This window comes from Erinaceus europaeus, chromosome 3, assembly GCF_950295315.1.
Source record: "Erinaceus europaeus chromosome 3, mEriEur2.1, whole genome shotgun sequence".
Classification (NCBI taxonomy): domain Eukaryota; kingdom Metazoa; phylum Chordata; class Mammalia; order Eulipotyphla; family Erinaceidae; genus Erinaceus; species Erinaceus europaeus.
The window spans coordinates 89,015,767-89,041,595 of record NC_080164.1 but is presented as its reverse complement, the minus strand read 5'-3'; the positions used below and the strand labels follow the sequence as shown (position 1 = coordinate 89,041,595).

General features: G+C 40.8%; 1 protein-coding gene across 1 annotated transcript in view; it reads right to left on the bottom strand.

The window, feature by feature from the left end:
- Positions 1 to 24,953, bottom strand: part of PSME4 (proteasome activator subunit 4) — a 118,781-nt gene extending 93,828 nt beyond the window's left edge. The window contains exons 1-4 of the mRNA XM_060187649.1: positions 24,449 to 24,953; positions 9,384 to 9,524; positions 8,465 to 8,581; positions 1,932 to 1,976 (exon numbers count right to left, since the gene is read on the bottom strand). Coding sequence (XP_060043632.1) covers positions 1,932 to 1,976; positions 8,465 to 8,581; positions 9,384 to 9,524; positions 24,449 to 24,690 — 545 coding nt within the window. The 5' untranslated portion in view covers positions 24,691 to 24,953. The remainder of the gene's footprint in view (positions 1 to 1,931; positions 1,977 to 8,464; positions 8,582 to 9,383; positions 9,525 to 24,448) is intronic.
- Between the last annotated feature and the right edge of the window lie 876 nt (positions 24,954 to 25,829).

Sequence of the window (25,829 nt, the reverse complement as noted above, 5' to 3'; positions counted from 1 at the left end):
TCGATTTCTCTGTCCTACCCAATAACAACAACATGGGCAACAAAATGGGAAAAATGGCTTCCAGGAATAGTGGATTCATCATAGTGCAGGCACTGAGACCCAGCAATAACTCTGGAGGCAAAAAAAAAAGAAAAAAGGCTACTGAGAATAGCAGAGTTGTACAAGCATCCAACCCCAGCAATAACTCTGTTAGTAAAAGGAAATGGATAAATAAAATTTTAAAAATCTGAAGTGTTAGGGGTAGGGAGATAGCATAATAGCTGTACAAAAGATTTTTGCCCAAGGACTAGAGGTACCAGGTTCAATCCTCAGCACCACTATAAACCAGAACTAAGTAGGATACTGGCAACAACAACAATAAAACCTCAAGTGTGTATACCAACGAAACAAAGGGATCCATGTATAATTACTAAAACACACGTCAGAATTTAAAATAACAAAAAGTACATTGTGTCAGTTAGAGAAAGTCTTACTTCAGCATAGTCAAAAATGCTAGGAAGCCATTTCCAATACACTTCTCCGGTTTTCCCTATGCATAGCATTAGTAATCCCATTATGCCTTCATACATACATGTGTTGATTAGAATCACACTCCATTCCTTTATGTGAAAAATAAATGATGTTTTCAGTAATATTTCTGTTGAACTCATCAAGCATTTGTATGGTATCACTGTACAACAGGATGCTTTATTTATTTATTTATTTTATTTATTTATTCCCTTTTGTTGCCCTTGTTGTTTTATTGTTGTAGTTATTATTGTTGTTGTCATTGTTGGATAGGACAGAGAGAAATGGAGAGAGGAGGGGAAGACAGAGAGGAGGAGAGAAAGATAGACACCTGCAGACCTGCTTCACCGCCTGTGAAGCGACTCCCCTGCAGGTGGGGAGCCGGGGTTCGAACCGGGATCCTTATGCCGGTCCTTGTGCTTTGCGCCACCTGCGCTTAACCTGCTGCGCTACAGCCCGACTCCCAGGATGCATTATTTTAAAAAGAATTCAGTCTGTTTTCAAAGATACAGCAATTCACCACCCTGACTTTTGAGTCAACCACTAGAGACTTCCAATCCAAAGTAAAAGCTTGGGAGTTTAGTGAATCAACTAGAGAATCTAAAGCTTATCAAGTTCAAAGTTATATTCAAGTTTCCAGTGAAGAAAGGCCCAGAAACTGGGCTGACTGCCTGACACAAAATGACACTGCTGATTGGTGGCTTATGACTCAAAAGTTGAGCTTAAGCCTCTTAACAAGAAGGCATTTCATATGCTGAAAATAAATTTGTCTAAGATTGAGTTGCATAGCAGATCAGCATCAAATACCCAGTTTATAAAATTAACTTCCGCTCATTTTACAAGTATAGGATAAACATAAGGATTTCCATTCAAAATAATGCACTGCATCCATAGCAGAGAAGCAATCTTAGAACTGCATCACAAGAGTAAGAACACAGTTCAAGCACATTGGACTAGAAACTAAATTTCACCCATACTTAAACATCAAAATATGGGAGATTTAAAGGTAAATATTCAACTTAACAAGAACATAATAGAAAAAAAAAAAAGTAATGGCTCCTTTAAAAAAAAATGGCTAGCTTTTTTACCAGTCATATCTTTATCATTGTATAGAAAAAAAAATGCTCATGCTGGGAATATTTTTTTTCTTTTTTTACTTGAAAGCACTTAAAATAAAGATGACTACATGTAAATGATGACATTCTTGATAATGGGTATGATAACCACACCGGTTTTAAATATCTACATTTATAAACAGAATCTGAAAAATTAAGAGCTGGAAATAATATTATTGTGTGCCCAGTGACTGGCACATCATGTCAGAAATTATTAGTACCTTTACTTTCCTCTTCAAACCATACTGAAGATGGGGCAAAATACACACATAGAAACAAAAAGGTTTTGTGAACTGAGAAATTACTTACGGTCGGCAGCTTTTCACGAGTGTTTTGAGAACATTTTCTACAGAACTGGGGGGGGGGGGAAGTCATTTGACAAATTAGGTTGACATTTTAAAAGCACATATGATTCAGTTAATAAACAAACAGCTATAAGTTATGGCCACATTTAGGTATTATTTCCACACATGCAGTAACCAATACTTCTCTTTTATAGAGTTGTAAGGATTATCTACTTAGCCTCCTTAATCTACCCTCACTTTTGCCAACATCTTACTCATGCTCTGCTGTGAAGGGAAGAACATTGGGAAAAGGACGTATCACATTTAGTCTTCACAAAGAAGACAGCAATGACCATACTTATCAAAACATTAACAAGTATGTTCAGTGGTTTAAAACTGCAAATACTGTAGTGCTATAATTATATCAATACACAGACACAAAGTATCAGCAACTGTCAGAAACTAGTTTTCTAAAATCAACTGGTAAAAGTCATATAGCTCTCTAAAGTACTTAAGTTCCACCAAAAATGACCCAAAATAATAAATCATCTTTTTTGATCAGCAACTAAAGAAGTTAGCTGTGTAACATTAAAGGCTCTAACTTATTTTCCAACTTATAGGTGGCTCAAGTGAATATATAAAAACAAATACATGTATGTAAATCTGTAATAAAAGATTTCAATTTTAATGAAAAGATCAATGTGTACCCACTTAAACAAATATAATACTTAGATTGTTAGCCAGACCACAGTCAAAAGCTCAAATGTAAATAAGACAAAGCAGCACTAGATAATTTTAAATTAGAATTTTAAAAGAAATGTGACGTGGGCTGGGTGGTGGTGCACCTGATTGAGCACACATTACAGTGCACAAGGACCCAGGTTCAAGCCCCCAGTTCCCACCTGCAGGGAGGGGGTAGGGGGGCTTCATGAAGCAGGGCTGCAGGTGTCTCTTTCTATCACCCCTTTCCCTCTCAATTTCTGGCTGTCTGTATCCAATAAATAAATAAAGATAACTTTAAAAATTACTTTAAAAAATGTGACTACTGAGTTAAACCTATACAAGTAAAAATAAAGTATGTCCACAGATTTTAAGAGAAAAAATGTGAAGGAAAGGAGTAACTTTCAGACAGTGCTTCTACCTGATGCTTTCTCAATCAGCTTCTTAAAATTTTTAAATCCAGATGCCTAGTCACTTCTCTGGAAGCTTAAGAACTAATCTTCACAGGAATCCAAGAAACAATACAACCAAAATGGTATAAAAATCAAGTGAGATAACTATAATTTCATTAGTTTGAGCAGTAGGGATCATCTTTAGTTTGAAAACTACAGAGAAAAATTAACCAAAGAGGAGGCAGGGTGACAACTCATGGAATAATTCTAAAATAGAAGAGAGAATCATATGGTCAGTCATTCATCATTGAGCTTTTCTTTTTTGTTCTTTTTCCTTTTCTGGTTTATCAGAGAGAAGCTGTACTTTGAACAACAACAACAAAAAAGTTAGAAAGGTATCTAAGCTAGTTAGACACATAGAATTTTGTTTATAGAACATTTATTTGTCCAATCTTTAAAAACCAAAAAAGGTTAAATGTCTCCTCAAGTACAGTTAAAACTCTGAAAACCATAACTATGATTTTCCCCTTCTGGGCAATTCCAAAGTGCATATAACCATGCTTTGTGGTCATCTATTTTTACATATTTACTTATTCACAATGCTCAAAAGACATTTTCTATTAGGGTAACAAAGAGTACAGATATTTGGATGAACTTTTAGGCTGGACTGGAACACCTTATGTAGAAACAAATTAGAGAATTCAAAGGACATGTTTCTATACCCATCTAGCAGCAAATTCCGTAACAGATCAGCAGCTAGAGGAATAGCTCACCAGGTAGGGTGCCTGTGGGCCCATGGTCAAGTCCCAGCACTAATAGGGACAGCTCTGGTAATATGGTCTCTCTCCCTCTCTGTGTCTCTCTACCTGAATTAAAAATTAATTAATTAATTTTTAAAAAGTGACCCAGGTACAGTGAAACAGTACATGTGTAAAGCATTGGCTCATCAAATAATAACAGTTAGACCTAACTGGAGAATTTAAAAACATGGTAAACTTTCTGCCCACGTAAATATACAGAAGATTTAGAATTCTGCCAGTTTCTACAGTCTGTCTGCATGTTAACTTTACACTTGCTTTACTTTTCCTGTGTTGACTCATTTGGAAGTGCAGAAATCCTGCTGCTCTCACCAAGAGTGCTTCTTCCTTCTTCCACCAACAAATTTCCATACAATGATTTTAAAATAATTCTAGGACGCAAGTCATAAGAGGCTACAGAGCTGCAAGTTTTCTTTGGTTCTAACCTTTACTTTTTAGAAGAATAGGAGGGTAAGTGTAGTATTTGATAGCTGTGACTTCAGTTATCAGAGGAACAGGGAATATGGTGTATGACTTAGTTTATCATTAAAGTCAATTTCATCCCATCTTTTTTATAGACGTCCTGTGCCATTGGATTTATGTTTTTTATCCAGAAAAGGGTACAATCTCTCTAACCTGTGATATCTGTATAGTGACCTTTTGTGATTCTTGTAATCTCTCAAGATGAAGGGAACAATGTTTCTGTTTAAAAATAAAATAAAAGGTTAAAGCTAGATGCTACCAGACTATATTCACTAACTTTTAGAGGGAGTGAATAATGACTATAAACTTTTCTAATTGTTGGAAATTCACTGTTAGTAAAGTGGTAACAACTCAAACATTTTTTTAGAAAAGTTTTTTTTTTCTTTTTCATAAGAGAGGAAATGACCTTAGAATACCTCTCAGCTCTAGCATATGCATTATCAGGAACTGAAAATGAGTCCTCAAGCATTTAAATCCTGTGCTCTAACACTGAAGCAGCTCCTAGTCCTTAAAAAAGAATTGGCTTTGGATGAGCTTCCTCATGATCTCTTTTCTTTTAGAAAAGATGATTTCTTTTCTTTTAGAAATGGCATATTTAAGTTGGGTGGAAAACCATAGTATATCAAGTAATAGTTCACAGCATAGGTTCAGAGCAAGATCTGATTCTGAATGCTAGTTCTGCTACTTACTATTAGTACAGTATTAGCTCGGTTTTTCCATCCATATAACAATAATAATACTTACAAATTTTACCTCACAAGGTTGCTACAAAAGCTAAATGAAATAATGTAAAGAAATCAGTTATCTTGCCCAGAATGAAGCACAATGTTATCTGTAATTGTTATTTTTACATATCCAAAAGAAATTATACTTTATCTTTCAGAACTAAAATTTTGTGCTACATTTATTCAATTACATCTGAGTAGCTATTAACTTATGATTTAGGAAATAATATCAAAATAAGAAATCCCTCTTTCAACTCTATTTATTAGAGCAGAAAACAAGTTCTCATCCCAGCTTTAACAAATGACCCTGTGCATCACAATTCTCTTATGATGTTCTTTCTGGTTCTGAGTAACAATCAATTCACAATCTGTCAACAGCAATACCCTTTTTATGTTCTCGCTACATTTCTAGCTTGAAATATACTACTCCATATATTTACACGGAACATTGTTTAATGAAATAAAACCATGCCCATAAGATTCAAATGCTTCCTCCATCAGTAAATAAATAGTAATTCTTAGGTTGTCAAAGCAAGCTTACAACTACCAGAGCTCTTTTACAATTCTGATTTTTCCACTGGGTGGGGGGAGATTAATAAGCCGGGAGTTGGGCGGTAGCGCAGAGGGTTAAGTGCATGTGGCACGAAGCACAAGTACCGGCATAAGGATCCCGGTTCCAGCCCCCGGCTCTCCACCTGCAGGGGAATCACTTCACAGGGGGTGAAGTAGGTCTGCAGGTGTCTATCTTTCTCTCCACCTCTTTGCCTTCCTCTCCTCTCCCCATTTCTCTCTGTCCTATCCAACAATGATGACATCAATAACAATAATACCTACAACAATAAAACAACAATGGCAACAAAAGGGAATAAATATTTTTAAAAATTAATAAGCCTTGCTTCAGGCAAAGGAAACAGTTTTTGTAAATCATGATGAAATGCATGGTACTCTAAGCAGTTGTTTCAATAAAGACAAATACTTAAAGCACATGAGTGTAAGATTTGAGAGACATTTGACAAATGAAGCAACCTTTCACTTTTGATGATAAAAATAGTACTCTAAAAATAGGAGCACATGTAGTCAGCTGACAAAACTGTTTCAAAATGTGTCAGAATACAGCTAAGATGAAAACACTGAAAATAAAATACCAACTTCAAAAGCATGTCATATTAAAGGACTCTTTAAAAGGGGTTTCAGAAATAATATGTTTATATAACAACTGCATAGACTAAAAAGATTAAGAACACTTGCTATGTAGTGTGCCAGAGTGTTTTGTGCACAAAGGTAAATTGTGAAATGTGCTAAATTATTTCTCCTAAGAAATTCAGGGGAAAAGGAAAAACTGAAGTATAAGGAAATCGAAATTTTAAGGATATCCAACTGGCTTCACTAACACGTTTGTGTAAGAGTATCACTACTAGATTCAGTTTGTTACGAATTACATCTCTTGTCATTTTTAAGCACAACTGGTCTGTTAGTCTTTATCCTGACACTATTTTATTGTCCACTCAAAATGCTGGCCTTTCATTTCTTTGTATTTCTTATACAGAATTAGTTCCATGTTTTTCTTTTCTATTAAAATTATTATTATTTAATAGAGAAACTGAGGGGAAAGGTGGAAGATAGAGAGGAAGAGAGAAAAACAGGCACCTGCTATACATTTCCAGCACATGTTATGCTTTCCCATTATAGGAAGGGACCAGAGGCTTGACCCCAGGTCCTCGCACATAGTAATGTGTGCACACTACCTGCAGCATCACCATCTAGCCATCTTATTTTTTTTCTTTCAAATACAGACATTCATTGTAAGTAGATGCAAAACTGAAATACTATACTACTTCATTTTGTGATGTTTGACATCAGACATATAATTTTTGACAATAACAACTGCTTTTCCATTATTTCTCTTTCATGGCTATGGCACTGTTTACATTTGTCACTAAGTATAGTAATCAGTACAGGTAGACTATATTATTTATGAATTTCATTTTAAGAACAGTTAACTCTCGGGTGCTGAGTCTATTAAGAGTTGAGACCAGGAGTCCGGCGGTAGTGCAGCGGGTTAAGCGCACGTGGCGCAAAGCACAAGGACTGGTGTAAGGATCCCAGTTCGAGACCTCGGCTCCCCACCTGCAGGAGAGTTGCTTCACAGGTGGTGAAGCAGGTCTGCTGGTGTCCTTCTCTCCTCGTCTTCCCCTCCTCTCTCCATTTCTCTCTGTCCTATCCAACATTGATGACATCATCAATAACTACAACAGCAATAAAAATGAGGGCAACAAAAAGGAAATAATTAAAATTATATATATATAGGGGGGGGGGGAGTTGAGACCCACTGCTGATGCGGTGAAGCATCAGAGACACGACAACAACCAAAGTATAAAGATACAGGGGAGAAAATAAAAAAGCAGTGACAAACAGTACCAGTCATAAGCACCACAAAATTCCTAAGAAAACAACTGATACAAGAGTTACTCATTAAGGTAATGGCCATACAGAACATCCAAAAAAGCAGCTGATTTTACAAGGGTGTACTGTGAAGACAGAAGTACTGATGCTTGATTACAAAGAAGAAAGTAAGACTTATTGAGAAGAAACTAAGTTTTCCCTATCTCGTAATTTACTTTCACAGACAATCAAAAAACTGACGCAGGGAGCTGGGGAAACAGCAAATAGCATAGTGGCTAACCTCACAAATTGTCAGATTAGATGCAACAGAGGCTCCAAGCTCAATCCGTGGCACACTATAAGCCAGAGCTGAGCAGTTCTCCAGTAGGAAGAGAAAGACTTGTGCAAGAATCCTGGTTTGAGTCCCCACATGCAGGGGTGTCACTTCGCAGGCAATAAATCAGATCTGTATGTATCTTTCTCTCTCCCTATCTTCCCCATCCTTCTCAATTTCTCTGTCCTATCCAATAAAATGGGGGAGGAAAAAAAAAGGCCACCAGGAGCAGTGGATTTGTAGTGCTGGCACCAGCAATAACCCTGGAGGTGGGAGGGAGGGAGGGAGGGAAGAAGGAAGGAACTCTTGCTTTCTTTGGAAGTGTGCTGATACTGGCTGAGAAGAGGTATGATGATAGGAAATTCTTCAATGCAGACTCACATATTGTTAGAAGATAACAATGAATTGCTTTATCACTTAAATTACATAAAAGGTAGCACCTTGAAATGTATATTCAATGGCCTGGGAGGTGGTGCAGTAGCTAGGACTGCTGGATTTGGAAGCATGAAGTCCTCAGTTCAATACTCAGCATGACATGTTGCCAGATTGATATTCTGGTTCTCTCTTCTCTCTCTTTTTCATTAATAAGTAAATCTTTAAGTATATTCAGCTGTGTATCACTAATAAAGCTCCTCCCCTACCCAAAAATATTATATATATATATAGACGGCCTGCTAAAACTCTTCAAGTGCTCCCAAAGAAATACTTTAAATGGAAATACTTACTTAGGAAACCAATTTAATCCTAGGTGCTCTGTCTTGGAATATAAAATTCTTTCCACCATATCATAAAGTGGTCTCCAAGGTAACTCCAAATCATCTCTTGAAAGAAGTTCCTTCTTCCTAATAGGAAGAAAAAAAAAGCATATATGCATACGTATATATATGTGTGCGTGTTCAAGTGTGTGTTATCACACATGCCACATAGGAAGGACAATTAAATGCTGTGGCCGTCACAGTAACTTTTTCATTTCCCTATTCCCAACAATTAAAACAGTGCGCCAGATTTCTGCTGCCACTCAATCCCCAAAGATCATAGGAAAAAGGAGCATTTAAATTTGGGCCACCATTATTGTAGGTAAGTGTCATATTTGCCCATACCATCTATGGAATTTTAATGGTCCAGTATTGTGCTGGATGTTTTATGATAAAGAAAAATATATCCCACTCTTCCCAAGAGTCTTATAAGAGAAGATCATTAACAGAAACTAGACAATCAGCAACATACATTTCCATGTCTACTAACAGAATACACATTTGCTTAAATAATGGAGGACTTATTAGTCTTCTTACCTATACACTTCTCCCAACCCTGAAGAAACACAATAATCTTAGCAAAAAACATTAAGAAACTGCTGGGGAGGTGCTATGGTATAGTAGTAGAGAGCAGAACTTTAGGTTCCTGAGAACAATCCCTGGTCATCACATGTATCAGCCTGATACTCTGCTTCTCTCTTTCTCTCATTAGTAAAGTTAGTGACCCTGAAGGTGGCAAAGTGAATACGACATTAGACTCTCGAACAAGAGTTTCCAAGTTCAATCCCCAGCATTGCATGTGCCAGAGTGATGCTCTGGTTCTCCCCCACACCCTCCCTCTATTAATAAATGAAGTTTCAGTAAAAGAAAAAGTAGGAAAATGACTTACTTTAACAAGTTGATCAAGAGACGAGCAAAACCCTGCATCATGCTGATTTCCAGCTTTGGAATTGACACCAGCTCATACAATAACTTGATAAAAAGAACATGATCTTCTTTGCTAAATTTTCTTCCATAAAGTCGAATATACCTAGACAAAAAAAAGTAAGTAAGGCCATTAAAAGTGACACACCCATTTCTGTCATGAAATTTCTCATAACAGTCATGGTGTGGATGCCTTAAACGTGTAAATATCCATCAATGAATAAATGGATAAAGAAAATGTAGCTTAGTGATCTGGGAGGTGGTGCAGGAGATAAAGCACTGGATTCTCAACATGAGGTCCCAAGTTCATTCCTAGCAGAACAAGTACCAGAGTGATGTCTGGTTCTTACTCTTTCCACCTATCTTTCCCATGAATAAATCAATTCTTTAAAAAAAAAATATATATATAGCATATAATACAATATTATTCAGCCTTTGTAAAGAAAGAAATCCTGTCATAACCTATGACACAGATAAAACTTGGTGACATCATGCTAAGTGAAACAAGTAAAAATAAAAGATAAATACTGAGGGGTCAGGTGGTGATGCACCTGGTTGAGTGTACATGTTACAATGCACACCAGGTTTGAGACCCCAGTCCCCACCTGCAGGAAGAAAGCTTCACAAATGGTGAATCAGTGCTGCAGATGTCTCTGTCTCTCTCCCTTTCTATCACCCCATTCCCTCTTGATTTCTGGCCGTCTCTATCCAATAAATAAATAAAGATTTTAAAAAGCCTACATGGCAAGAAAAACAACTTAAAAATACTGTATGATTTCACTGGTATGAGCTATTAAATAACTATCTAAAATTGTCAAATTCACAGAAAGTAGGCTGGATGTTGCCAAGGTGTAGAGAGAATTGGGGACTGATGTTCAATTGTTATAGTTACAGTCATTCAAAAAAAAAAAAAGTGCTGAGCAGAGTATATATAGTACTGATACATTTAGTAACAATATGCTTAAAATTAACAGTGGCTGGTAGGAGGCAGCGCAGTGGCTAAAGTCTGGATTCATAGGCATGAGGTTACCAGTGCAAGTCCCGGGCATCACTTATGCTAGAGTGATGCTCTCCCCCTGTCTGCCTCTCTTCTCTCTATCATTAATATAATAAAAGAACAAACACTGAGTGTTTTCTATCACAAGAAAATACTGTGACAAACTAAATTTCAAGTGCCATTGATATTAAGCGGTTTATATCCATTCATGATTATCTATGTAAGTATTCTGTATTTTAAGAGATTACTAGGAATTGGGGTAGTGGTACACCTGGTTAAGCTTACATGTTATCATGGGTTTGAGGCCCTACTCCCCATCTGCAGGAGTAATGCTTCACAAGTGGTTACACAGGGAGGGAATGAGTATTTTACTAACAAAAGTTTATGATACCAAACTCTCATTTACATCTAATGATGGATTTAAATAATGTTATCTCATTAATGCATGGTTACAATTAGCCTTTAGTTTTAACCTACTTTATTATTATTTTTTAAAAAAACCTTTATTTATTTTGGGTAGAGAAATTGAGGGAGATTGAGATTGAGACTGAAATTGAGAGAGAGAGGGAGTTGAGTGGTAGCACAGCTGCTTAAGTGCAAGGACCGGCTTAAGGATCCCAGTTCGAGCCCCTGGCTCCCCAGCCACAGGGGAGCCGCTTCACAAGCGGTGAAGTAGGTCTGCAGGTGTCTATCCTTCTCTCCCTCTCTCTGTCTTCCCCTCCTCTCTCCATTTCTCTCTGTCCTATCCAACAATGATGACACGAATAACAACAATAACTACAACAAGGACACCAAAAGGGAATAAATAAATAAATATTAAAAAAAAAAAAGAAGAAATAGACAGAGAGACCTGCAGAACTATTTCACCACTTGTGAGGCTTTCCCCTTACAGGTGGGGACCAGGTTGATCCTGGTTCAAGTATCCGGCTCCCCACCTAGGGAAGTCTCTTTACAAGCAGTGACATGCAGGTCTGCAGGTGTCTATCTTTCTCTCCCCTTCTCTGTTTTCCCCTCCTCTCTCCATTTCTCTCTGTCCTGTCCAACAACGATGACATCAATAACAACAAGAAAACAAGGGCAACAAAAGGAAATAAATAAATATTTTTAAAAAACAGGATACACAACATAGTTAAAAGTAAATCATTGGGGGGGTTGGGTGGTAGCACAGCAGGTTAAGCTGGCGCAAAGCGCAAGGATCCCAGTTGGAGCCCCCAACTCCCCACCTGCAGGGGAGTTGCTTCACAAGCAGTGAAGCAGGTCTACAGGTATCTGTGTTTTCTCCTCTTTGTCTTCCCCTCCTCTCTCCACTTCTCTCCGTCCTATCCGGCAACAACAACATCAATAATAATAATAATAACCACAACAACGATAAAAACAAGGGCAACAAAAAGGAAAATAAATTTTAAAAAAAGTAAATCATTTGGCATATACATATGTAAATCAACCAAAATGATATTAGTGTCCTTATATGACTATTAATACTTCAACAGTTTAGATCAAATTAAATGCCTTTAAAATCAGGATTGCTTTCTTTTCCAGAAATTCCTCAAAATTCTTAAGCAATTCACTAAAAGTTCAGTATCTTTTTCATTTTGAATGACTGTAAAATTATCTATCAAGTCCTTTTTTGTTGTTTCAAGGTATAATCTCATTATTACTTTGCAATTGGTAGTAAGGGGGACAGAGCAATAAGAAACACCTGAAACATTGCTTCAACCTGTTTATAACTACTATTAAAGCAGCTTAACCACTGAGGGCTGAAAAAGCAAATGAACTAGTGAAAGCAATATAGACCATACACTGAAGGCTGCCAGAAGCACTTCAAGTTGCTGATTTGAGTAACATAGTAGTGTTTCTACAAACTTGCCTCAATTCCACTCTAAATAAAGAAGTAAAAGCTAAAAATCACTTAACTATTACTTTCAAGTTAAAAAAAAATCCTTAAAAATAGTATACATTATACTTATATAGCGCAATAGCGCAAGTTTACTGCTGGGGGGAGGTTGTATATACAGTCGAGGGACGTTGTTAAACAGCATGTGACTTACATGTCCTGGGTTCAATTCCCCACAACACTTAAAAATGAGACCAAAAAAAGAAAGGAAAAAAAACCCCCAAAAATCAAAGACCATAAATATGGTGGGGCAATGCTTTGGTTCAGGAAGGGAGGGAGGGAGGGAGGGAGGATAGAGGGGTGGAAGAGAAAGAAAGGTCAGACATTAAAAATCATTACTCATCAGCAAAGAAAACTAAAACCACAGTCAGGTGCTACTTCACACCACCACCACCACCAATGTCCCGTTTGAGTGAGCATGTGGAACAACTGGTTCTTTCATCTGTTACTCATCAGAGTATAAAGTGGTATGGCCACTTTGGAAAACGGTCCTATTAATGCTAAACAAAGGCCCAATTATTGCATGACCTCTACTTCCACTAACATATCAGCATATTCCACTGACATATCAGCAATGGGTGCATAAGTCAACCAAAGACACATATGAAAATGTGTATAAATCTCAAAGCCAAGTTAGGCAAAAGAATGCCTATTCTGTAATTCTATTTTAAAGACAAGGAAATGCTAATCAGTGATGCCAAAGAAAAGAGTACTTTCTGTAGGGACTACTGACTGGAAAGTAGAAATTATATTACAGAGTGCTGAAAATATTTTACACCTCAATCTGGGTACTAGTTCAATCAAGTTCTAGCTTTAATTAACCCCAGTGCTGTCAAATTACTTTATTGAGTGAATTCTATACTTTACAATTTACAAATTACATATATAACTTACACACAAAAATATCTAAATGGTACTAGAAGATTTACCTTTATGACAGAAATGCTGTCAAAGGATCACTACATCAGAATTAAGTAGTGTAAACGTTTAAAATATCTATTCCGGGGATCAATCTTAGATTCAGATCTTTGAACACTTGAGAGTTTTACATTAAAAAAAAAAAGAAGAAGAAGCTGTTTTTAAAAAATGCTGAGTACAGGAGGAAGGAAATAGTCAACACCAGAGCAGAAATTAGTGAAACAGAATATATAAAGACACTTCAACAAAAGATTAATGAAACCAAGAGCTAGTCCTTTAAAAGGATGAATTAAATAGAAAAAGCACTGGCTAGACTCACAAAAAAGAGAAAGAGAAAAAGCTCTGATCAAAAAAAAGAATCAGTTGAGCCCCCGGCTCCCCACCAGCAGGGGAGTCACTTCACAGGCGGTGAAGCAGGTCTGTGGGTGTCTATCTTTCTCTCCCCCTCTGTCTTCCTCTCCTCTCTCCATTTCTGTCGTATCCAGTAAAGACAATAACAATAATAACTACAACAATAAAACAACAAGGGCAACAAAAGGGAATAAGTAAATTAAAAAAAAAAATTAAAAAAAAGAATCAGGAACAAGGGAGGACTGTAGGGAACATGTGTGAGCCTGATAGAGCTTAGGGAGAACCACCCCCATCTTTGGATGGAGGTCTGAGAAGATAACCTCTTGGTAAGTCTCTCTCAACCGAGGTGAGCATAAGGGGGGAAACTCAGACTTGGTTCTTTCCTTCTTGACTCTCAGGTCCACAGATACCCCAGTACTTCCCTCCATTAACCACAGGCCACATGGCCACAGATTCACTCATTCAAAGTCACCCTCTGATCACAGAAGAACACATCTTATCACACACTTCATCACACACCTCAGACCCCAGACAAGAGAAATTCCAAACTATATGGCCTTTTGATATCCATCTTCTCTCTGTCTCACCCTACGGGTTCAACCCCTATGCTTCTCTCAAATACCTTTGGATAATTAAGTTGCTTGTGTTATGGAAAATAACTGTCTTGTATCTCATCAATTCCTGTCATACCAGCCCCCTACCTTAGGGTCATGCTGACTGTTAAGAAACCTGTAATTTCTGTCATATTGCAACAATAATTACCTCCATTGCTTTTCTATTTAACTCATGTCCATTTTGCTAATAAACGGACTCTAGGATTCTGGGACTCTAAGGACTCAGATTCTAGATTCACGCTAAGAGTCCCCTGGTGTCTTTTACTTCGTGTCACCCCTGTCGTGAGCGAGAAAGAACCAGCCCGTTACCTTTCCCCTGGAGGACACCCTGCCGGAGATGGAGAGAGACACCCGGAAAGAGGACCGTATAGGAAGGACCGACATAAGGATCCCAGTTCAAGTCCCTGGCTCCCCACCTGCAGGGGGAGGTCACTTCATGGGAGATGAAGCAGGTCTGCAGGTGTCTATCTTCCCCCCACCACCTCCGTCTCCCCCTCCTCTCCTGATCTGTACCTGGTGAAAAGCATATATACATTCTAAAGTCCTACTTTGGAACTCTGGCACTACACAGGTACAGGAATGGAGTGGTACAACCTCGCCTCTCCCCTCTCCAGTCTCTTTCTCTCCCTTAGTCCTCTCACTAAGAGAAAATGGGGGTGAGAGGTCTGGAAGGCTGCTCAGCAATAATGTTCTTATGTGTGCCTCTTAGTTCATTCCCTAGTGTACATAAAGAGAGAATCAGAAGACAAAAATTAAATGCCCAGGCTGGGGAAATAGCTCACTTAGATAGCACTACTTTACTATCTGTGCAACCCAGGTTTGAACCTAGCCCCCACTGCATTGAAGGAAGCTTCAGTGCTGTGATCTCTTTCACTCTCTCTGGCTGTATTTATCAAAAGGGGGGAAAAAACTGGGGGGGGGGGGTGATTGAGAGAAACACCCACATAGAAATACCCAAAGATTACTTAAGACATTCTATTTAGGGAGTCGGGCTGTAGCACAGCAGGTTAAGCGCAGGTGGCGCAAAGCACAAGGACCGGCATGAGGATCCCGGTTCGAGCCCTGACTCCCCACCTGCAGGGGAGTCGCTTCACAAGCGGTGAAGTAGGTCTGCAGGTGCCTATCTTTCTCTCCCCCTCTTTCCTCCCCACCTCTCTCCATTTCTCTCTGTCCTATCCAACAACTACAACAACAATAACTACAACAATAAAACAACAAGGGCAACAAAAGGGGATAAATAAATAAAATAAATATTAAAAAAAGACATTCTATTTATACTATCCACCTTCAAAAAAAAAATCACAAAACATTAATGATTCTTAAGTAATTTCAATTCAATTTGTTTGAACTACAATTATTTTTCTCAAATCCATTTCATAGCCATGTTAGTTCTTTCTTAGAAAGTCAAAATATTCTTAATGATATTTTTAAAAATCTAAAATTTAGGGTCTATGTTCTGTGAAAAATAGCCAAAATAGAAACTAGCATATCACCAAAAATGTCAAGGTTTATCTATTTCAGAGTAATTAAGAGTGAGGAAGACAGCATAATGGTTATGTAAAAGATTTTCATGTCCCAAGAAAGCCCCAAGAATCAATCCCTTACACAAGCCACAGCTGTACAGTGTTCTTGTAAGATAAATACTATGTGGGGGGGGGGGGGGGAACGGGCAGTAGTGCAGCAGGTTAAGCGCATGTGATGCGAAGCTCAAGGACTGGCTCAAGGATCATGGCTGGAGCCACTGGCTCCCCACCTGCAGGGGGGTAACTTGACAAGCGGTGAAGCAGGTCTGCAGGTGTGTATCTTGCTCTCTCCCCGTATCTTCCTCTCTCCCCGTCTTCCCCTCCTCTCTTGATTTCTCTCAGTCCTATCTAACAAGGGCAACAAGAATGAGGAAAATGGCCTCCAGGACCAGTGGATTTGTAGCGCATGCACCAGCGCCAGCAATAACCCTGGAGGCAGAAAAAAAAAAAAAAAAAGACAAATACTATGTTTTGAATTTTCACAATACTAATTAACCATAACTATTATAAATTTGTTTTTAAACAAAGATCTCCATCAAACTCCTCCATAAGGGATCATATCCATTTACTTCTTTGTAATTTTGCTGAATTCCACTCCCAACCCTCTACCACTGGGTTATGAATTACACTATTATCTTTCATAATCAAAATGCTCCTTCCATCCACTTCATTAGATAAATACACATTCTCTTGAATATAACATTAAAATAGATCCCACCCAAAATATGTTCCATTTGACTGTAAATCTAACATTTCATGGAGGACTGGGTGGTGGCGTAGCTGGTTAAATGACACGAAGCCAAACGACTGAAGTAAAGTTCCTGGTTAGAGCCCCCAGCTCCTCACCTACAGGAGGGTAGCTTCACAAATGGTGAAGCAGGTGTGCAGGTGTCTTTCTCTCCCCCTCTCTCAATTTCTCTCTGTCCTAGCCAACCACAATAGCAACACTAAAAACAAGGGCAACAAAATGGACAGGAACAGTGGATTCATAGTGCAGGCACCAAGCCCCAGGGATAACCCAGGAGGCAAAAAAAAAAAAAAAGTATTTCCTTAAAACTGAGTATCAATAATGCTTAGGGAAGGAATGACCAACAAGGAAAATGCCTCAAATAAGCTCACAATATAAGAGGGAAAATGTCACATAAAGTATACAAAACTGTAAACTAAGAAACATGAGAAAGCAGGCTAAAAGGGTAGAAATGCTAAACATAGGCCTAAAATGACGTTGCCAACCTCAAGAGTCTAAATGAAAATTCTTGTACTAACTACATGCTACTTCTAACATTGCAGAAGCAGTCTCAATGAGTGGGGTGGGAGAGAGGGAAAGAGAAAGGGAAGTGGGGGGGGGTTGATAGAGAGCCATTGTGTATGTTCCGTTTTTTGCTATTTCGCTTTATTATACTCTCACTTGACAGTTTATGCAATTTGAATGGGATTTTGATCTAATTTACTACAAATGTTAAAAACAGATTTGAAGTATCCATTAATAATGGGAAGGAGATTCACTAGAATTAAGACTTACTTGATGGGAAACAGTGAGCTAGGAAAATAGCTCAATCTGGAAGAGCACAGGACTTGTATGTTTGAGACTCCCTGGAGTCATATTTTCTCTCTCTCATCTTCCCCATCTGGAACTTTCAATCTCATATGAAATAATTAATTATAGAAAAAGACTAACTTTCAGTTCCTATAATAACAAAAATCTGGTTTAGCTGTACACTTACTTACTAGTGACCTTAAAAAAATTTTTTTTCCTGTATTTCACTTCAGTTAAAAATATCTGAGTTCTGGGGAGTTGGGCTGTAGCACAGTGGGTTAAGCGCAGGTGGCGCGAAGCACAAGGACCGGCATAAGGATCCCGGTTCGAACCCCGGCTCCCCACCTGCAGGGGAGTCGCTTCACAGGTGGTGAAGCAGGTCTGCAGGTGTCTATCTCTCTCTCCTCCTGTCTTCCCCTCCTCTCTCCATTTCTCTCTGTCCTATCCAACAACGACGACAACAACAATAATAACTACAACAATAAAACAACAAGGGCAACAAAAGGGAATAAATAAATAAAATAAAATAAATATATATCTGAGTTCTATCACTAGTAGCTATAAACCTTCATGTGTTTCTGTCTCTACCCAATAAATTAAGCTAATTAAAAAAATAAAAAAGCTTTTTAAAAAAGGAAAAAGGCCTATTTTGCTAAAAAAAAAATTAGACAAAATAACACAAATGAAATGAAAAGTAAAATAACAACTTTTGCAAATCAGCAGGACTTCATGAGACTGGTCAAAGTGACAATGAATCGCTGCTAATGAAAATATTAGAATAATGTTGAAATCAGAATCACACATAGTGACAAAGGAGGTTCTGGCAGAAACTATCAGTTTTCTAGTGAAAAGAAAAATTAAAAGGTTGATTTTTTTTGTTTTTTTCTTTTGTTTTTCCAGAGACTGTTCAGCTCTGATTTACAGTGGTGCTAGGGATTGAACCTGGGAACTCCGAGCCTCAGGCTTCCAAGTCGTTTGTATAACCACCATGCCATCTCCCCAGCCCTCACAAGGTGTTTTAAATGAATGAATGAATGAGAAGTCCCTGGAAAGTGGGAAGGGCCTCAAAATAAAATAAAGTATGTTTCACATTAGTATGAATTGGGAACTAAAAAAAGTTTGAAGCCAGTAAAATAATTCACTTGTATTAACCTGTCTGCTTGGCCATGTGTGTGATTCAGGTTTGAGCCCAGATTTGAGTGAACTGGAGAAAACTCCACTGCTGTGATGTATTTCTCCATCTCTATCTTAAAAAGTCAACTAGGAGTAGTGATTAATTTAAAAAAAAAACTGCTGTGACGAATGCATTATACAACTTTATAAGAAAACTTCATGCCCCCCCATGGCTGTATTCATATCATTTAAAAAAGATTTTTATCATCTTTATATATTTATTGGATAGAGACTGTCAGAAATTGAGAGAGAAGGGGGAGGTAGAGAGGGAAAGAGATAGACATACCTGTAGTCCTGCTTCACCATTCATGAAACTCCCCCCCTTGCTTCCCCACCCCTGCAGGTGGGGACTGGGAGCTTGAACCCGGGTCCCTGTGAACTGTAGTGTATGCACTTAACTAGGTGGGCCACCGTCGGCCCCCATATAATTTTTCTATATGAAAAATCTATTAAGACTACTACTAAGACACTACTAAAACTGAGATATTTGGTTCTTTCATTTGTTTTTAAAGATGTATTTACTTATTGAGACGGGGGGGGGGGGGGGGGGGAGGGTAGCGCACACTGCTTACCGGTGGCAAATGGTGGTGGCAGGGATGGAACCTCAAAAGGACATAAGCATGCAAGCCAGTGCTCTAACATTGAGTTATCTCCTGAGCCCTTGGTTTCCATTTGAGTGTGGTCATTTAGTAACAAAGACAAGTCTTCCCATTTGAGTATGGTCATTTAGTAACAAAGACAAGTCTTCCCATTTGAGTGTGGTCATTTAGTAACAAAGACAAGTCTTCCTATTTGAGTGTGGTCATTTAGTAACAAAGACAAGTCTTCCTATTTGAGTGTGGTCATTTAGTAACAAAGACAAGTCTTCCTATTTGAGTGTGGTCATTTAGTAACAAAGACAAGTCTTCCTATTTGAGTGTGGTCATTTAGTAACAAAGACAAGTCTTCCTATTTGAGTGTGGTCATTTAGTAACAAAGACAAGTCTTCCCTATTACTGTCCTTGATTCTCACTAATGAATGTGGCCAATTATTAAGATTTGGTTGTTATCTTTACTCAATAAAAAGTACTTCTATTTGTGTAATTCTCAGACTTTTTTGTCTTAGATTTTCCTCCCTCCCTGACCTCCTTGTCATGCTCAAATCATTTGGCTACTTTGCTATTCAGATCAAAAGGGAAACAAGAGACACCGCAACAACTTCCACAAGGGCCTGGCGGAGGTGGGGTTGGAAAAAGGGCCACCAGTATGAAAAAGTACATACCCTACCTAGTGAGCTTTTTCTTTGCCTAGTAACATTTTGACTAAAGTTCCAGTGATTATGTAACCTAACTAGTACACGATGTGGTTTTAGCTGGGATAATCCAATTCCTATCCAGAAGGGCTACATAATGTTCTTTTAGTAATGAAACATGGGAACTACAGTTTAAATAGCAAATGAAACCATTCCTCAGTTTAACAGCCATTTCATTAGGAAAGAAACTATAATGGGTAAGGCAGTTTTTGGAGTAACTAACAGCCTCTTCATCGTTACCCCTCTTCCCCCTTCCTCCAGACCAGTCTGACAGAAGAGTTCAAAAGACACCTATAGATTTAGTTATCATCATTATCATCAAGTGATAAAAAGGAAAAAAAAGGGGGGGGGGATGCGCCAGGCAGTGGTGCACCTGATTAAGTGCACTCATTACCTTGTTCAAGGATTCAGGTTTGAGGCCCCACTCCCCAAGTGCAAGGGGGACACTTCACAGGTGGCAAAGTGGGTTTGCAGGTATCTATCTTTCTTCCTTTCTATCTCCTTCTCCCCTCTCAATTTCTCTGCCCTATCCAATAAAATAGGGAAAAGAAAGAATTCTGGACATAAAAGCATGAGGTTGCAAGTTCAATCCCCAGTATCATATATATCAAAGTGATGTTCTAGTTCTCTCATGAAGTCCTCCCCCCTCCCTTTTATTCTTTTACAAAAGCACAGCTCTAGTGCTGAGGATTGAGCCTGAGGCTTCAGAGCCTCAGACATGAAAATCTTTTTGCATAACTGATATGCTATATCTTCGGCCCCAAATCTTTATTTTTAGGAAATAAGTCAAGGGTAGTTTTAGTTTGTTAGAAGAGTGCAGTTTTGTGTTTATGACTCTACTTTAAAATTTTCAGTTTGAAAAGCCACTAATAACCTATACTTCTACTTTGCAAAAAGCAGACTCTAGAGCTAAGAGAAGTTAAGCAAGACCAAAATGATAACACTAGAGGGAAAGCAAGGTATAGAAAAACTGAGGGGTCTCTCCCTCTTTTCTGCCCCCCTCTCAACCCTGAAGCTTTCCTGCACTGGCCTGCCTTTTTCCTGCACTGGCCTGCCTTTTTCAAATAGATAGACAGACAGACAAGACATTGGCTTCACCCATTGTGGCAGAGGGCCTGGTTCTAACCCATGTTACCAGCATGGCAAAGCAAGTAATCTTCCAGCAAGCTGGCCCTGAGGTCTTCAGACTAGATCTCACTGTAAGGGAGGAAGTATTCAACTTCCTCCATTCCCTGCAGAGGTCCGATTAGTTGTCTATCAACTAACACCTTCCACATATAGTACCCATGATCTCTTTCCTGGCACTAGTTTGTGACTTTATTTTAAACTATCAGCTGGGCCCCAGGTTCAATCTTTAAAATAAACTTCATTAGAGAAAGATGAGCAAAGAAGGGGCCAGACAGTGGCATACCTGGTTAAGCATACACACTACAGTATACAAGGGCCCAGGTTCTAGCCCCTGGTCCCCACCTGGAAGGGGAAAGTTTCATGAGTGGTGAAGCAGGGCCGCAGCTGTCTCTCTCTCATCCTTCCCTCTCAACTTCTGTCTCTACCCAATAAATAAATAAATAAATAAACTCATTTTATAAAAGACAAGCAAAGAGGGAGGGAGGTAGAGCACTAGTTCACCACCATATGTGATGATAGGGATGGAACCCAGGAACCTCATGTACAGAAGTAAAACATTCCCCAGTCTCTCAGGGTCAAAACACAAAAATAACCTTTCTTTACAGTGATGGTAAACAGATTCCAAACTAGATTAAAAGAGAAACACAAGCAGGAAGGTAGAACAGAGGGTGTTGGAGACCGAGTGCACAATGGGGGAGGATTTTTAAATGGTGCAGGAGTGGACAGACACCTGCTACAGGGAGATAAGAAGCTGGACTCAACAGGGAGATAAGAAGCTGGACTCAAGTGACAACTGTTTTGCACATTAACACCCCCCTCCCCCCAATAAAGTGACTTTTTGGAGAAAAGAGAAATGCAGTAACTACTAAAATGAGGAATACAAAAAAGTCAAGAAATAGAGCCCGAGTTTCTCCCAGACCCAAAGCAACCCCACCACAGACCTCACATAGACACTGATCCTTTGGAATGCATTTATCTATGAACTACTGCCAGTACTTTACAAACTGCTCCAACAATCTTTGTAGAGAAACACACAAGCTTACTGTGGGCTGGAAAAAAATGAAACCCTAAAAGATTGAGTAAGATTGGCTGTCTGGTATAATATCCTCCAGTCTAATCAGTTCTCTGCAATACTGAAACACCTGTTTAAGTGACTTTCCCACAGTCCCAGAGCTAATGGCACAAGTCAGACTATTTTCTTTTTTATATATATATTTATTTTCCTTTTTGTTGCCCTTGTTTTTTATTGTTGTTGTAGTTATTATTGTTGTTGTTATTGATGTTGTTGTTAGATAGGACAGAAAGAAATGGAGAGAGGAGGGGAAGGCAGAGAGGGGGAGAGAAAGACACCTGCAGACCTGCTTCACAGCCTGTGAAGCAACTTCCCTGCAGGTGGGGAACCAAGGGCTCTAACTGGGATCCTTAAGCCGGTCCTTGCCCTTTGAGCCAAGTGCGCTTAACCCACTGCGCTACCATCCGACTCCCCACAAGTTAGACTATTTTCATTGCTAGTTTCCATTCTTCTGTAAAGGATCAAATCTGAGCACTATTCAGGTACTTAACAGTTTTTTATTACAAGTTTGGTTTCATCCAGATGTATACTTGTGCAGTGCAGACAAGGATTAAGGGGAAAAAAAACAACAAAAAACAAGTCCAACTAAAAGCAGGTCACATGAACATGACTTGGGAAAAAAGAAAAACACACCCAAGATCACAGCAAGCCTTACCAGATACAAAAGGTTTTATAGTACAATCCCAAGAATCAGATTGCAGTGTTTAATCACTATTCCAAAGTAAAAAAATCCTCCTTAATTTCTTGCTAATTCACTTGGGGGGGGGGGAATTTCACGGATTATTAAGCCATCAAACTTCAGTCTTGCCTTAAATCTTAAGAACTGCCTCCACAGTATTTTTAGTGCTTTCTAGGAAAAGCTACTTGTACCTAATGAGGCAAAAACGACAAAATTACAGGCTATAATATACCAAGCTTGGTAACAATGTGTTAGAAAACAGTGCTAAAGTATACCTTGTATAGATTCTAGATCTATAAATCCAAGACAGGTGTACATGCACATACTGATAAAATTCGGTATTATCCATCTAAAAGAAGTTGTTTTTCTATGGCAAATAAAATTCAAGTAACCAACTGAGTAAGTACTACAACTGATGAAGAAACCTTATTTTCACTGTAAAAACACCGTGCTTGGAGGGAAAAAAAAAATCACTTGAATTTTAATCACTGCAGCATTCTTCTATTTTCAAGAAAAGTGGTTCTTCTCTCTGATGCGTTACACACACACACACATACACTCCAACTCTAACATACAAACTTTTGTATACTTCAGTCAAGAAGAGTTGTTAACCTTGACATTTTATGGTCATTCTTTGTAAAGGGCAAAGCAACTTTTAGCTTTGCTTCTTTGGGGGGGGGGGGGGGAAGCGCAACTGTCTCCACCACAACCAACCCTCAAGAGGAGATGAGAAATTTGTCAGGAGCTTCCCAAGGTCTGGTCGATAATAAGAGTCCTCCAGTGAGGAAAGCGGAGAATACTTGTGCGTTTCAAAGCCCTGAGTCATCACCCAGTTCACTCGGAGTATTTGGGTAAACACTGGCTAAGTGACTTCTGTGCTCACCCATCCGTACCCACAGGCTTAACAGACAATGTCACCAAGTTTCATGTACAGTTAACCAGACGAGATACACCAACTCTTTTCAAAGTTCTGACACACTGAAAAAAATGCAGCAGCTAGCAATCTCCAACTTCCCCCTGCAAACGGGAGTCTTGCTCGGGTTATCTTCGTTTCCCCTCACCCCATTTCAGCCGCACCTCCACAACTACTGCCTACAAAAATCATAAAAAAAAAAACAAAAAACAAAAAAAACAAAACGAAGACAACTCCCGAAAATTCTTTCAACAGCGAGAGTAAAAAAAATCATAACAAACCTAGAGATAAAAATGCCCGGAGGGCAACCTCTCAGTTCTCCCCCCCTCCTCCTTCTCTCCCTCTCCTCTACTTATCGTATTATTTCCAAAAGAAATGCTATGACAGCAGGAGCAGCCCAACACACACTTTCCCAGGATTCAGAGGCTGAGCAGAAAGAACCTGCCCTGAGAAGCTGACTTGAAACCCATCGGTTCCCCAATCAAATACACCAAGTGGGGGGGACGGGGGAGGCCCCGCAGAGCAGAACCTGCTGGTGCCCTGCGGCCTCCTTCCCATTCACAAAGTTACCAGGCGCCCGGCCAAAGCTCGGAGAGGCGGGGGACCGCTGGGGGACATATAAGCACCCCAAATCCAAAGCAGCTCCCCCAAAGACGAGCACTCTGTGTCCCTTCTAAGGGTCGAAAGTCCAGGGAGACAGCTTGGGTCTGCCCCCCAACACCTCCCCCCCACCAGAGGCCAAGCAGGTTGAGAGACCACAGCCGGAGCTGTTGCGGTGCAGCTGGGGGGGGGGCAGCTATTGGGGTGCAGCTGCGGGGCCGGGAGGTCCCGCAGGGAAGCGGCTGCAGGCAACCCCAGGTCCGACGGGGCACCTGGGCAGGGTCCGGCGGCGCCGTGCGGACAAAGAGCCGCCCTACACCCCAGACACCCGGACACTTACGTGGAGAGTTTCCTGGTCCAGAAGAGGCCCCCCGGCCACAGCTCTTGGAGCTGCACCGCCCGGCCCAGGTTGCTCTTGATCTGGGCCAGCTGCAAGTCGGACTCGGCGTCCAGCCGCTCGGCGTAGGGCAGCAGCTTGTTGTAGACGATCTCCTTCTGCGGCACGAAGCCCCGCGGCTCCCGCCCGGAACACCCGCCCGGCTCCGGGGGCTCCCCGCCGCCCGCCCGCTCGGCCGGCTCCATGAGTCCAGGGACAACCCCCCGGCTCGCAGCCCCCCGAGCCCTCCCCGGCCCCCTCCCCTCTGCGGGCTCCGCCTCTTTCGCGGCGTCGTCGTCGCCCCGCGGCCGCCGGCGGCCCGTCGCCCTCGGCCCGACCGCAGGGACCCCCTCCCCTGGCCGGCGCGCTCCTGGCCCACGCGCGGTCCCCGGTTCGTTGGCGGCGGCGGCGGCCGCTCCGCCCGCTCAGCACCAGCTCTGCTAGTGACGCTGCAGCCGCCCGGCCCGGAGGTTCCGGACCGGCCTCAAGTCACTTCCGGGGCGGGGCGGGGCGAGACGAGGCGGGGCGGGGCGGGGTGGGGTGACGGCGTCGTAGGGGCCGACGGCGGCAGCTGAGACGACGACGACGGCGGCGGCGGCGGCGGCGGCTGCGGCTGCGGCTGCGACTGGGGGGTTCCTTGCGGCCGCGCCTTCCTCGGCGAGGACCCGGGCTCGCAGCCCCCCACCCCGGGCCTCACCGGCCTAGCGCGAGACTGGCCCGCCGGAAACGCGAGGCTGAGTTCCAAGCTATTGTCCTTCCGCGCCGGGGGCCGCGCGCGCTCCTCGAGGGTGGGCGCCGCGGCCTAGCGCCCGACCCCGCGGAGCAGGAAACAGCCGCCCGCTCGGTCCCGTCCGGCTCCCGTCTCTCTACCTTTCTCCTCAGCCCAACATAGACTCATCCAAAGGGCCGTTCGGTGTCCGAAGCTCCCGTGAGGCGAAAGAGACGGAAAGTTTCAAAGCACTTTCCTCCCCGCGGGGACCTGTAGGGGAGCCCAGCCACAGACCCGGGAACCCGCCCCCGGCACCTCTGGAGCAGAGTTGACAGTGGAGGGTGACCCGCCTGGGTTTATTTAGGGTGCGTCCTGGAAGGGATGCTGAGTGCAGATGGGTTAAAAAAAGCAAGGAGAGCAGCGGGGGAAATGTCGACTCCAGCTGCAGGTCTTGGGATGCACAAAGTTCAGAATGGCTGAAGTCTGCAAAAGAGGAAAGTTGAAGGACTGAAACAGAAAAAGGAAATGCTACAGCCTGTTTTTTATTATTATTACTATTATTATTTTACCAGAGCACTACTCTGCTCTGGTTTTATGATGATGCTGGAGACTGAGCCTCGGACCTTTGATGCCTCG